Source organism: Castor canadensis, chromosome 11, assembly GCF_047511655.1.
Source record: "Castor canadensis chromosome 11, mCasCan1.hap1v2, whole genome shotgun sequence".
In the NCBI taxonomy this organism is placed as follows: domain Eukaryota; kingdom Metazoa; phylum Chordata; class Mammalia; order Rodentia; family Castoridae; genus Castor; species Castor canadensis.
The window spans coordinates 60,531,164-60,545,777 of record NC_133396.1 but is presented as its reverse complement, the minus strand read 5'-3'; the positions used below and the strand labels follow the sequence as shown (position 1 = coordinate 60,545,777).

At 48.6% G+C, this 14,614-nt stretch overlaps 1 protein-coding gene across 5 annotated transcripts; it reads right to left on the bottom strand.

The window, feature by feature from the left end:
- Positions 1 to 18: 18 nt before the first annotated feature.
- On the bottom strand, positions 19 to 14,308 carry LOC109673998 (asialoglycoprotein receptor 2-like). Of its 5 annotated transcripts, none has more exons than XM_074047034.1 (9): positions 14,121 to 14,308; positions 13,624 to 13,778; positions 5,543 to 5,659; positions 5,228 to 5,323; positions 4,626 to 4,697; positions 3,992 to 4,078; positions 3,771 to 3,916; positions 664 to 770; positions 19 to 414 (listed from the first exon to the last, which is right to left on the bottom strand). In XM_074047034.1, exons 2-9 carry the CDS (start codon positions 13,745 to 13,747, stop codon positions 258 to 260), a joined length of 906 nt encoding a protein of 301 aa, XP_073903135.1. In that variant the 5' UTR covers positions 13,748 to 13,778; positions 14,121 to 14,308; the 3' UTR covers positions 19 to 257. The 5 variants fall into 5 exon arrangements, with proteins under 5 accessions (XP_073903135.1, XP_073903132.1, XP_073903133.1 ...); XM_074047031.1 differs by lacking the exon at positions 14,121 to 14,308 and adding an exon at positions 13,940 to 13,963; XM_074047032.1 differs by lacking the exons at positions 13,624 to 13,778; positions 14,121 to 14,308 and adding an exon at positions 8,811 to 9,541 and having other exon boundaries at positions 19 to 305.
- Between the last annotated feature and the right edge of the window lie 306 nt (positions 14,309 to 14,614).

Sequence of the window (14,614 nt, the reverse complement as noted above, 5' to 3'; positions counted from 1 at the left end):
TAACCAGACCACACAGACTTCAAGTATTTGTTTCTTCTTTTCCTACTCCATTGAGGAGGTTAAAAATTATAGTTACAAGAAATTGTGGGAGAAGGTGGGATCTCAGCCAGCTCTCCCAGAGTCTGAGACAATTAAGCCACCCCCTTTCTCATCTTCCTCAACCCCTCCCCATGCCCAGGACTTTATTTTTCTTTCTTTCTTCATAGTTCTTTATGGAGAAGCTAGGGTGACACAGCAGTGAGGTGCACATGAGGCTCCTAACCAGTGATATTCTGTCTCATCTCACACGCCCAACGGTTCACCTGCTGGCAGAAATTGTCATTCCACTGGCCGTTCGACAAGACTTCAACACAGTCTTCACTTCCACCCAGCTCGTGACCCTCCCAGTTATCTGGCTGAGTGATGGCCCAGTTCCTAAGAAGGCAGGACAAAACTCAAGCTCTCACCTCACCACCTCCCTCCCAGCAGCCTGTCCCTCACCCCAAGAAAGCACAGCCTTGGAGGAGTTCAGGGGTCCAAAATGGGGGCTCAGAGGTGGAGAATCAGGAAGGAGATGGCTGGAGAAGTTGGTCCCTAAAGGACCTGTGGAAGTGTGTTGAGGGCGAAAGACTAAGTGGCTGAACCTGGGGCAAACTGACAAGGAGATGGAGAGAAGTCACTTACTTGTAGCTGTTATCATAGTCAGTTCCATCCACCCATTTCCAGGAGCCATTCCTGTCATTGAGACCTATCCAGGTATGAAACGGATTTGTGTGCTGGACAATGAATTTCTGGAAAAAGAAATGTTGAGGGATGTTGCTAGTTTCTTGTGCCTTCAATCATGGTGGCATCCCCATCCCTACCTCAGCCTTCCCTAGCCTGTTGTGCCTCAGCTGAAGTATCAGTTCCCAACACAACTGCTTCCTTGCTTTTTCCTTTGTAACCACAGGTGTTTAATGAACATTTACTGGACTAACCTTTGTAATAAGTGTTTTACAAGGATTATCTCACTTACTCCTCAGAAGCCCTCTAAATTGGGTGCCATAATGAATCTCACTTTGCAAGGTAGTTGTTAAAACCTGTAGAGCCAATCCAGTGTCTAGTTTGTAACCACCAGCTTCTGTTCACAGCCCTGGCTAACATCCCACTCCCTTCCCATCATGGCTGCTACCCTGATTCCGATCCTATCCCTGTCTTCTGCCTATACCTGCAAGCTCTTGGAATCCCTGCTCTGCTCCTGCTGCCCCCACAGACTCCAGAGGTCATAAAGAATCTCAGCTTCACTGCCCCATTAGGTACATCTGCTCCTGGTTGCTCCTGTTCTGTGTAGCTGCCATTTCCTTAAATTTGCCAGGCCCCAAGCTTCCAAGCTTGGGCCCACAGCCCATCATGACCTAGCTACGTGGAGCCTGGCAGTTTGTACTGAACATAGGAGGATGCCCTGGAAGTGAGAGGGAAGTCCAGTCATCCAGCTGGCAGGAACTTGAGCGAAAGTGTCTCTGAACTCGTAGATAGCTCCCAGGATTCATGTACACTCTCTAGGACAATAGTCCCTCTAAGTGGCTATCACTGGGAACATAAATCCCAAAGTCTGGCAGGGTTGCAGGAGAACCAACCAAAAAAGTTGGAAATGTCTGATGGACAGAGGTACACTAAACAAATGCAAGCAAAAAAGAAAATAAGGGCCGTGCTATTTATATCAGCTAAAGATGAGTTCAAGGCCAAAAGCATTAAATGGGACACTGGTATTCACTTCATAATGATAAGAGCACCATCCACCACCAAGCTGTAGCCACTATGAACTTGGGAGCCAAATCAGAGAGCTTGGAGACCTTAGGTTGAATGACATGAAACTGACCTTTTCTTTTTTTTTTTTAGAGTTACTTGGGGTTGAACCCAGAGCCTTGTGCCTGCTAGGCAGGTACTCTACCACTTGAGCCACTTTACCAGCCCAAAATTCACATTTTTATAGATCAAAATTGACCAGAGACAATGTTAACCCGCTCAGTAAAGCAAAGTGTCTGTGATCACTTTACCATGTAGAGGGCTTACATAGCCTTGTGGACAGCAAATGCTTGATAAATATATTCTAGCTTCTGGATCCTATGGCTGAATATTTCAAGTTCATACAGAACAAAGTCCCCATAAACCCACAGAATTAATGCAGCAGGTAGAAGTTGAAAACTGGATGTGGTGAAACATGCCTGTAATCCCAGCACTCAGGAGGCTGAGGCAAGAAGATCATGAGTTCCAGGCCAGGCTGGGCTATGTAGCAATATCCTCTCAAGAAGGGAGAGAGAGAGAGAGAGAGAGAGAGAGAGAGAGAGAGAGAGAACAGCTGGCTAACAAAACCGAGTTGATCAGAATTCTGACTCCATCATGACTTACTAGCTCTGTGGCAAGTCACTTAACCCCTCTGTTCCTTAGTACCCTCATCTCAATGGGAGGATATTAAGGGTGCCTACCCACCAGGGTTGTGAAGATGAAGTAAGTATATGAGCTGTATGCCAGTGGGTCATGCCTGTAATTCTAGCTACACAAGAGGCTGAGGATCAGGAGGATCATGAGTTGAGGCCAGCCCAGGCAAAAAGTTTGAGAAACTTCATCTTAACCAATAGCTGGGTACAATCACCTGCTCCTATCATCCCAGCTACTTAGGAGGTGGAGATTAGGAAGATCATGGTTCCAGTCCAGTCCAGGAAAAAAAGTTTGAGACCCCAATCTCAATGAAAAAAACTGGGTGCCATGGCATGTACCTGTCATCCCAGCTACTGCAGGAAGTATAAATAGGAGAATCATGGTTGTAGTTCAGGCTAACCAGGGAAAAAGTGAGACCCTATCTCAAAAATAACCAAAGAAAAAAGTGCTGGAGGCATAGCTCAAGTGGTAGCAAGCACAAAGCCCTAAGTTCAAACCCCAGTACCACAATAAATAAATAAATAAATAAATAAATAAATAAATAAATAAATAAATAAGAAGTAGATAAACATACCCAGAACATAGTAAATATTCAGTTAATGCTACCATTATTACCCTCCTTGTCCAAAAACATCCTGCTTATTCTAATAGGTTGGTTCTTCCTCATGAATTTCCATATTCAGGCTGCTGTCTGGTGGGAACAGGGCTGTCTGGTAGGAGACGCAGAGTGCCTTGGAGGGACCCCGTAACCCAATGCAGGAATTCTGCTCACTCTATTCCTTTCACTCAAGTGATAGGATGTGAGGGCAATCTGGCTGCAACATCTGTCACCCCATTGATCACCAGGGTTGATTCAGCTGATCTGGCTGGCTAGGCAGATATCCCCTTCCTCCCTCACCGCTCCATGTTCGTCCTTGCCGAAGCTGCATGTTCAGTCGAAGAGGATAACCGTCACTGATAGAGGAGGACCGTTCTTCAGTCAAAGGTATACAAGTGCCTGCACTCCCCTGCTAGAACCTCCAAACAAGCTGTCAAGTGACAACCACATCCAAAGGCTAGCACAGAAAGAAAGACTCACAGACCCTCCAGTGTATTCTCCCATATCTTAGCCTGGAGGTCATCCTGGCTGACAACCTGTCTGACTGGCTCCTTATCACCCAGTCACTGACACCTGGCTCTCTGCCTGAGTTCCAGGCTGCCATCTCCCACCTCTTAGAATCAATGGTTGCTCCATTTTGAACCTCTCAGAGCTCTACAACACTTGTGATTCTGCACGCTATCTTAGGTTCCCAGGGGAAAAAGCAAGCCTGATCAGACTTCCGGAATGAGCCTGCTTCTCAAAAGCCTCCCGCCTTTGAGAAGCAGGACCTCACCTGCTCCTCCCAAGAGTTAATGACCACCAGGTGGGCATTCCCCAGCCGGCAGTACTGGTCAGCCTCAGTCCAGGTCATCCCAGCTCGAGAAAACCAGTAGCAGCTGCCTCCATGCTCCACCCAGTTAACAGGGCAGCATTCTGTGCCTGAGGGAACAGAAGGAAGTGAGATTCAGCTGGAGAGGACAGGACACATGGGCCCAAAGACACTACTATCCCTACCATTGCTTCTAAAGAATGCCATCTGACAAGTCAGGGTACGCAGATCCACTGGGAAGTGCTTCAGGTGAAGGAGCAAGGTAGAGTGATCTAGGGGACAGATGGACAGACAGTGAAATTAGAAGACATGTGGGTCCCCACCTGCCAGGACCAAGCACAGGACTCCAGCTGTTGGCTGGGGGAGCTCACACACACCCCACACCACACACCATACACACCCCACTCCAAACACACCACACCATATACAACACCCATACCACACCACACACTATATACCACACCCCACACCACACCACACACTGCACACATCACCCTCCACACACACCACACCACACACACACACCACACATCACATACAGCATACCATTATACATCACACCATATGCTACATGCACACAACACCACACAGCATACACCATGAACCACATCAGACCATACACACACCACACCATCCACACACATACCACACATAGCACACTACATACTACATCTAAACCACACACACACCACACAAGTGCCACACATACTCATATATTCCCCACACAGCACACTGACATATCACACATACAAATACACACCATACATCCACACACCCACGCATGCTTCACATAACACACCCTCTGGGAGGGTCTCTGACCTGCTTTTAGGTCCTGCTGCTTTTTCTCCAGTTTGGCTCCCAGGGATGTCAACTTGTCACTTGTGCTGCCTCCTAAAAAAGAAGGAAGTTAAATTATTTCCCCTCATTCTACCACCTGAATGTGCCTCATGCTTCTGGGACACCAGTTGGTGTCCATTTCCTTGACCAAGATGTTGCCTGGACTACACCTGCCCCTCCAGCCCCAACCAGATTCCCCACACTGCTGTGGGGGCTCAGGCCACTGTGCTGTTTAAAACCCTCCACTGGGTCCCCATGTTCTTGCAACCAAGCTCCACTCAGGCCACACAGCTTGCTGCAGGGCCTGGCCCCTCCTCACAGTGACCTCCTCACCACTGCTCCACCCTGTGCAGAGGCCTTCCTCACCTCCTGGCTGTCACAGCTTCTTCTACTGGCCTGGCACTAATCTCCCTCCTCTTAATCTGCCTGCCCCAGTGCATCCTCAGGGACCCTCAGGTCAGGGCCAGAGTCCCTGGAAGTCTTGCCAGCTCCTTGGGCTGGGTGATCTGACCTGGCCTTCGTCCCCACAGCCCAACCTCAACAACCTGTTGGGATAAACCGGTGCCAACCATCCATCCACTCACCATAAGAGCCCAGAGCCTGGACCTCCGCCAGGGTGCTGGAGGAGAAGTTGCTAAAAGCTTCTTTCAGGGCGTGGAGTTCCACTTGCAGCTGTGTGCCTTGTCAGGAGACAGTAGGGACAAGAAGGGGTGTGGGGCTGCGTCCCCGTAACTGTCCATGTGACTATCCCCCCACTGCCCATCACTGCCACCATGATTGACCCTCGTTTGTGCCCAGTACACGCCCCATGCTGCCTCCTCCTCCCCTCTCATTGTCTCCATCACTGCCCCATTGTTCCCTATAACTTCCCCATCCTTGCCTCATCCCTAGGGTCTCACTTTGGGACCCAATGACACAGATGACCACCAGCAGTGGGACATTGAAGCTCAGAGCAAACAGACTGAGATGGAGCCTGGAGCAGAGGCGCAGTGGAAAGGTCCGGGAAGGAGGATGTCCTGTGAAAGAAGGGATGTCAGGAGCCTGATGTCCAGGGATCAGGTGCTGGAAAGCAGGACACACTGGCGCACAGGGGCACAGAGGAAACACAACCTGGGCTAGGGAGGAAACTGAGTGGGAGGTGGTGGAGGATTCAACGGGATTTGACCCCACATCTGTACCCACATGAGCATGTACAAGGAGCACATGACATGCACCCACATGACACAGGATATTCACACCAATTGTGTCCAAAGCCAAGATGCTTCGTCCCACAGAAGGACCTGGAGGACAGACCTGGCCTTTACTAGACACACATTCCAAGAAAGGAGGTCTGAGAATGGCCTTCCTTCCTCCTCACCAGTGCAAGAGCCTGCAAGTCACTTCTGGCCTTAGACTCTGTCCTTCTACAGCTCTATCCCTTCAGAATGGTGTCCCTAGAAGCCGGACCCTGTGTTCTTAAAAATCAACAACCACATCCTTCATACAAGCCCCAAACTGGAATAAGCCCTCCACCTCAAAATTCCACTAGAATCCTTCAGCCAAGGCCATCGTACCATAGAGCTCTCCCCAGGAGCCACCTCTAGACCTGTCCAGTCTCCACATCCCCCCAACTCAAAGCCCCTCCCCAGAATCCAGTGCCACTCTTCCCGCCGTGGTCAGTCTGCACCCTGACCACCACACACACTCGCAAGCACATTTTCCACTCTCACACACGTGGTCAGTCTGCACCCTGACCACCGCACACACTCGCAAGCACATTTTCCACTCTCACACACACACGTGGTCAGTCTGCACCCTAACCACCGCACACACTCGCAAGCACATTTTCCACTCTCTCACACACGTGGTCAGTCTGCACCCTGACCACCGCACACACTCGCAAGCACCTTTTCCACTCTCTCACACGTGGTCAGTCTGCACCCTGACCACCACACACACTCGCAAGCACATTTTCCACTCTCTCACACACACGTGGTCAGTCTGCACCCTGACCACCGCACACACTCGCAAGCACATTTTCCACTCTCTCACACACACGTGGTCAGTCTGCACCCTGACCACCGCACACACTCGCAAGCACATTTTCCACTCTCTCACACACGTGGTCAGTCTGCACCCTGACCACCGCACACACTCACAAGCACATTTTCCACTCTCTCACACGTGGTCAGTCTGCACCCTGACCACCACACACACTCGCAAGCGCATTGTCCACTCTCTCTCACACGTGGTCAGTCTGCACCCTGACCACCGCACACACTCGCAAGCACATTTTCCACTCACACACACTTGGTCAGTCTGCACCCTGACCACCGCACACACTCGCAAGCACATTTTCCACTCTCTCACACACGTGGTCAGTCTGCACCCTGACCACCGCACACACTTGCAAGCACATTTTCCACTCTCACACACGTGGTCAGTCTGCACCCTGACCACCGCACACACTCGCAAGCACATTTTCCACTCTCTCACGTGGTCAGCTGCACCCTCACCACCGCACACACTCACAAGCACATTTTCCACTCTCACACACACACGTGGTCAGCTGCACCCTGACCACCGCACACACTCGCAAGCACATTTTCCACTCTCACACGTGGTCAGTCTGCACCCTGACCACCGCACACACTCGCAAGCACATTTTCCACTCTCTCACACGTGGTCAGTCTGCACCCTGACCACCGCACACACTCGCAAGCACATTTTCCACTCTCACACACACACGTGGTCAGTCTGCACCCTGACCACCGCACACACTCGCAAGCACATTTTCCACTCTCTCATACACACGTGGTCAGTCTGCACCCTGACCACCGCACACACTCACGAGCACATTTTCCACTCTCTCACACACGTGGTCAGTCTGCACCTTCACCACCGCACACACTCACAAGCACATTTTCCACTCTCTCACACGTGGTCAGTCTGCACCCTGACCACCACACACACTCGCAAGCACATTGTCCACTCTCTCTCACACGTGGTCAGTCTGCACCCTGACCACCGCACACACTCGCAAGCACATTTTCCACTCACACACACTTGGTCAGTCTGCACCCTGACCACCGCACACACTCGCAAGCACATTTTCCACTCTCTCTCACACGTGGTCAGTCTGCACCCTGACCACTGCACACACTCGCAAGCACATTTTCCACTCACACACACGTGGTCAGTCTGCACCCTGACCACCGCACACACTCGCAAGCACATTTTCCACTCTCTCACACACGTGGTCAGTCTGCACCCTGACCACCGCACACACTCGCAAGCACATTTTCCACTCTCTCACGTGGTCAGCTGCACCCTGACCACCGCACACACTCACAAGCACATTTTCCACTCTCACACACACACGTGGTCAGCTGCACCCTGACCACTGCACACACTCGCAAGCACATTTTCCACTCTCACACGTGGTCAGTCTGCACCCTGACCACCGCACACACTCGCAAGCACATTTTCCACTCTCACACACACACGTGGTCAGTCTGCACCCTGACCACCGCACACACTCGCAAGCACATTTTCCACTCTCACACACACACGTGGTCAGCTGCACCCTGACCACCGCACACACTCGCAAGCACATTTTCCACTCTCTCACGTGGTCAGCTGCACCCTGACCACCGCACACACTCGCAAGCACATTTTCCACTCTCTCTCACACGTGGTCAGTCTGCACCCTGACCACCGCACACACTCGCAAGCACATTTTCCACTCTCACACACACTTGAGCACACGCTCAACACACATTCTTTCGTACATTCTCACATACTCAGATAGTGATACATACATCATTTGGGGAGGGGGACCACACTGGGATTTAAACTCAGAGCCCACACTTTCTAGGCAGGCACTAGAGCCACATCTCCTGCCCTTTCTCCTTTTGAGTTAGGATCTTGCATTTTTTGCCCAGGCTGACCTGGACAACAGGCTAGCCTAGACTTCCATCCTCCTATTTACACCTCCCTTGTGGCTGGGGTGACAGGCACAAATCAATACACCTGCCTGATGCACACATTTTTACACTTCCTCACACACATATGCACACTGACACACAATTCTCACACACCCACATCACACATAGGAGCTGGCCTAACCCTCCACTGTCTCTCAAGACCCAGAGGAGCAACCCACCTCCCAGATTTTGCACCACGCACCTGTGGACAGACACTTCAGACACTTTCTCTTCTCTGCAGCAGACCCTGACTCTGTGGAGCTCCCTCTCTCATTGCCATCACACGCTGGCACTCCCACATCCTGGGGAGGCTTAGTCAGGGGCCCAGAATCTTGCTCCTCAGGTCCCCTCCTACCACTGCCTCTATGAGAGACTGTCATCTTCCTCACTACAGCTATGCTCAGGAACCCCATCTTGACCCGGAGAGGCTGTGCCTCTGATGCCTCTACTACCCACAACCCCAGAGCACAGCCTCTACTGCCTCTTACCTCCTCCCACATCCACCCAATGCCTGGGTTCTATGGTCAGAATGTATTCCCCAAAGTATTGGAAATTTGATCCGCAATACAGCAGTGTTTAGGAGGTAGGGCATAATAGGAGGTGGTTAAGTCTTGAGGACTCTGCCCTCAAAACAGATTAATGCATCATGTTAAGAGCTTCCCTCTTGCTGTCTTTCTTGCCCTCCCTTTGCCTTTCCTCCATGGGATGATGTAGCCAGAAGGCCCTGCCAGATGCAGCCCCACAGTCTTAGACTTTCTAAACTCCAGAACCATGAGCCAATAAAATTCTGTTCATTCTAAGTTATCCAGTCTCAGGTATTCTGTTTTAGCAGCACAAAACAGCCTAAGACACACTCCTTCCAGAAGTTCTCTCTGACCACAGATTTCCCCAACCCAGCTTGGGACTCCACAGCTGAGCCAGTGACCAGTCTTCCTAGTCCCATGTAGAGGACCTTTGTCCTGCTTTCCAGCTAACCTGTGACCTATCACCCCCGACTCGGGGTCAGCCCAGTGGGCATAGTCCAGCTGTGCCACCAATCTATTCTAATAGAATGGACAAGTCATTCAATCTCTTGTGCCTTCGTTTTTTCACGTATAAAATGGCAATGACAAAAGCAGCCACCTGGTTAGACTGTTCTAGAGATTACAACATTAAAGTGCAAAGTTCTAGGAGTTAAAACATTAAAGAGCTGGTTAGGCAAATTTGAAAGTCAAAGAATGGCTTTCTGCCAGACAGAATAACAGGGCCAAATTTACCCTTCTCCCAGAAACAGAAAAAAGTAAAAAACAAATGACAACAACAACAAAACTATAAGAAGCAACAGTTTTTGTTTTTGTTTTTGGTGGGACCAGGGTTTGAACTCAGGGCTTCATGCTCTACCACTTGAGCCACAGTTCCAAGAAGCAAGAGTTTTCAAGACACTGGGTATCACAAAAAGGAAAATGATTTCTGAGAAGCTGGGAACAAACAAGAGGAATCCTCCAATATCCCATTTTACTGCTCAGAGAAGAGAAATCAAGGCAGAGCCCAGCAGACTCCCCAAATTGAGGAGATGAGGCTGAAAGTCTGAGACCAAGAGAATGAGGGCTCCTTGGATCAGACAGATTCCAAGTTACTTAACTGCATCTCAGAAGAAAGCACAAGACTCAAGTGGTAGAGCGCTGGCTTTGCAAGCACAAAGCCCTGAGTTCAAACCCCAGTCCCCCAAAAAAATCTCCAGAAGAAAACACAAGAATAGTTAGAGGCATCCAAAAACATCCAGCACCCAGCAAGATAAAATTCCCAATGTCTGGCATCCAGTCAAAGATTATAAGATATGCAATGAAACAGGAAAACACAACTCCTATTGAAGAGGTTAATAAACCTAACAAAATGGGCTGGGAATGTAAAGCACTTGCCTAGCATGTGTGAAGTCATGAGCTCCATCCCCAGCACAATAAATGAATGAATGAATAAATAAATCAATAAAGAGGCAGAACTGACACAGGTGTTAGAATTAGTAGACAACGATACTGCAACAGATAATTGTATTCCATATGTTTAAAACATTAAGCAGTACATTATACGCATTTATAGAAACATCATAATAACCCCCATTGTATCATTTTTTTAAAGCAAAACAATATTGAACAGAACTGTGGAAGATATTGAAAAGTCCCAAGTTGAACTTCTAGAGATAAAAACTACAAATGTTTGGAATAAAAAAACACGCTGGGTGAAACTGATAGAATATTAGAAATACGTAAGAAGAATTTGATTAACTTAAAGAAGACATAGCAATAACTATAAAATGAAACACTGACAAAGAAAGAATTAAAAACAAAAAGAAAGAGCATCAATGATCTTTGGGACCATTCACATGTACATAATGGGAGTTCTTGAAAGAAAGGAAGGGAGTAGAAGCAGAAAAAATATCTGAGAAAATACACTGGTCAAAACATTTCCAAATGTGTTGAAAACTGTAGACACATAAAGTGGTAGTCAACACTAAAGACAGGCTCCTTGGACTGTGACCCTGAGAGGCAGGACTGTGACCCTGGAAAACAGAAGCTTAAGGGTGCAGTAAGAACTGAAACCTATGGGCACCATTACTGCCAACAGTAATGAGTTCATTCAAACTCACTGAATGCCCCTTGATACTGTTACATGCTGATGTGAAATGTTGTGGGTGGGTGTCAAGGGTCCTTGCCTTCACAGGCCAGAGAACTGGCTTGTGAGGCAGACGATTGACTTGTGAGCCAAAGCCGGTACAGGAAGCAGGATTTATTAGAGAGAAAGGAAAGGCTATAGCTAGAGTATGCAGCAGAGACCTGAAACTGGTGGCTCTCTGATCAGGTGAAGCCTGGGGCTTTTATGCACATTTTAACTCTGGGTTTGGGTAAGGGTTAGGTGGGCTCTTCTCATTGGCCATGGGTTCAAGGGCTCTTTTAGATAAGTTGCCCATTATTAGAGCATCGTGGGGTGGGGGAGCAATCTTGAGAGCTTTTTGCTCATCAGCCCTGTGGCAGATCTATGAGACCCTACATCTCCTCTTCAGGGTACAGATTTACACCTCCTTCTCAGGATGCAGAGCTCATAGAGCTCTCCATGGGGGATGAGATATTCACTCATCTGCCCTTTAAGTCTCCAGACCCAACAATACTAACGCTGATTTTGATAAAATGAGAACTAACACCTCATAGCATTTTCTCTGTGTCAGTTTCCCTTCTAAAAGTATATTACCTCATTTGGGAATTAAAAATCAACCTTTTTTTTTTTTCCAACAAGAAAACTGCAAAAAAAAAATAAATAAAAAGAAGAACACTGAGGTACAAAAAATTATTTAAAATTTATCTGACAGACTGGGGGGGCATGGCTTAAGAGGGAGTACCTGCCTAGCAAGCATGAGGCCCTGAGTTCAAATCCTAGTACCACCAAAAACAAATTTAAAAAATTAAATTAAATAAATAAAATTTATCTGGCAAGCCAATATTTGGACCCAGGCAACCTGGCACATGAGTTCACATGAATTACCACCTTTCATCTGGCCTAATGGATTATCTTTGACTTAATTTCTAAATGATATTTTGTATCTGATTGTTAATTTGTATGGAATACATATATATTCATAACATATATATAGTAGATAATATAAGTATCTATTGTATGAGTTAACTAGAAAACTTTTGGATGGAATTGCTTTTATTCCAGTGAAATGAAGAAATCAACATCATGAGTAAGTGTTGTTATTAAGACAAAATAAAGTGATTTAGTATTATCAGTTCGAATGAAATGTTTTTGGAAGACTTTTCTGAAGTTCTTTTAGTGAAATCATGGCTCAAACTGGTATATATTATTTAACTTGCGTGAGTTGTGTTTTAAACAGGTAACACCTTGGGGTGCAACTCAGTGGTGGAGTACTTGGCAAGCATGCTTGAGGCCCTGGGTTCCATCCCCAGCAAAACACACACACACACTCACACACACACACACACACACACACACACACACACACACCCCACACTTACACAAACACAACCCCTCCAAAGATTTCTAAAAATCAAAAAAAAATAAAAAAATAAAGACAGGCTCCTGTGACAACTTCCCCACCCAGGCAGCAGGGGCTGTTGGAAAGAAACGCATGACTTGTTTGCAGCAGCTCAGTTTCCCCTCAGTGCTGCCCCTCAGTCCAAAATCTGTGCACTGTCTCCAAGTCTCCCATTCAACTTCTGAAATATGTCACCCCAGAAGATTCAGCAATATCCAAAGTCATTGAGTGTTTACTAGTCCCAGGTACCATGTCAGCCATGGAGAGCTGGAGAGGAGAGTGAGGCAGGAGTGGCCTCAGTCCCCATGGAGCGTCTGCTTTTGGAAAGGCCTGCCAGCCCACTTCTCCAGGAAGAAGCTAAGGTGGAATAACTCTCCCTTCTGCTCCCTCCTTCTCTGCCCAGCACAAGCCCTCCCCAGTCTGCCAACCCCAGGGTATCTATCCCCAACCCTGAGCTTGAGCCTTGGCTCTTCCTGTCTCCACAGAACCAGTTTCCATCACCAACACCTGTACCTGACACTTTCCTCCATCCCTGCCTTTCTGCCTAGACCCACTCAGATTTCTCTTGCCTTAAAACCTTTTCCCAGTTACGTGGGGCCCTGTTTTCAAGATTTGCTAGAGGCAGGAAGCCTGGGAGGGATGGGGCTCTTCCAGGAGTTCTCTGTGTCCATTTTCCCACCAACCCCAACTCACCCCAGTCCTGGCTGACTGTGCATTCCTTCTTTGCACATACATGCACTTGCATACACACAGCATACATGTGCCTCGGGGGTGAGAGGAAGAGAGAGGAAGTCTTCTCCAGTGAGGGATCACCTCTGGAGACATTCCCTTTCTGGGGCCCTCTGCAATCAGAGGTGTCAGCAGCTCAAGCCTAGAGAGACTCAGTCCCACTTCCCTAAGTGAATGTGACAGGGACCTCAGAAAGACAGACAGCAACCAGCAGCTGAGACAGGCATTCAGGTGAAGCCCCCCAAAAATGGACACTTGCCTTTCCAAAATGGATTTTCTGTCCTGCAGTTCTGCTCACGAGTGCCTGGCTCCTCGCCACCACTGAGCTGATGGTCATTTTCCTCAGAGTCCAGCTGCTGGATGTCTTGAAAGTCTTTTTCCATGATGGGCCAAGAACTGGAGCCAGATCTGGAACTGAGTTGAGGTGACTCTTATGGCTAGGACTGGGCTGAGTTTGGGGGTGGGGTTTTTGCTAATTTGTGGAGAGACTGAACTAGGGTCTAAAAATAGGTCAAGGTGACGGCTGAGACTGGGTCTAAGATTGAACATGAGTTTGGAGCAAAGCTTTGACGTACTGCAGAGTCCTGTCCATCTCTGGAGATGGCTTCACCTTGACGTGGCCAGGAGGCTTTTCTCCACATTCTCAGGAACCAAACAACCACACATCTTCCCATCCATCCCCCTCAGTGTCCCTGAACCAAGGTCCCTTCAACCCCAGACATCCCCAGTCCCACATGCCTCCCAGACCTTAGTTACCTGTTAAAGGTATAAGAGCTGACTTTAGCTCCCACAGGCAGCCCAAGCCTCAGGGAAAAAGAGGGGTTAAAGCCTGGAGAATTGGGGCAGGTGGTGCTAGATGAGAAGAGAGGAGGGGGTTGGTCCAGGCAAGGGCACTGGGCCTGGTACGTCTGAGTGTCCAAGTGAGTCTAACCTGGCATCTCTGGCCCCTGGGACTTTGGACAGTAAACAGAAGTGAAACAGAGTTGGAACTCAGGCAATGAGTAGTGGGGGGTGGGAACACAACCATTTCTGTTCTCCTCCCTAGAAAAAGGGGTCTCCTGGTCAGTCCCCCTAACACCCTCACAATCCAGACAACTCGCTCCTCATTGCACAATTTAGGAGGGGGAGCCAGGCCTATAAGGGAGGAATAGGAGTGCAGTTGCTGTTTCCCCTCTGTCCCTCCCCCTTTCACTTCCTACCTCTGAATTTCCCAAAATTATTGGTGTCTCCAAATTTTCCTGTCCAAGATC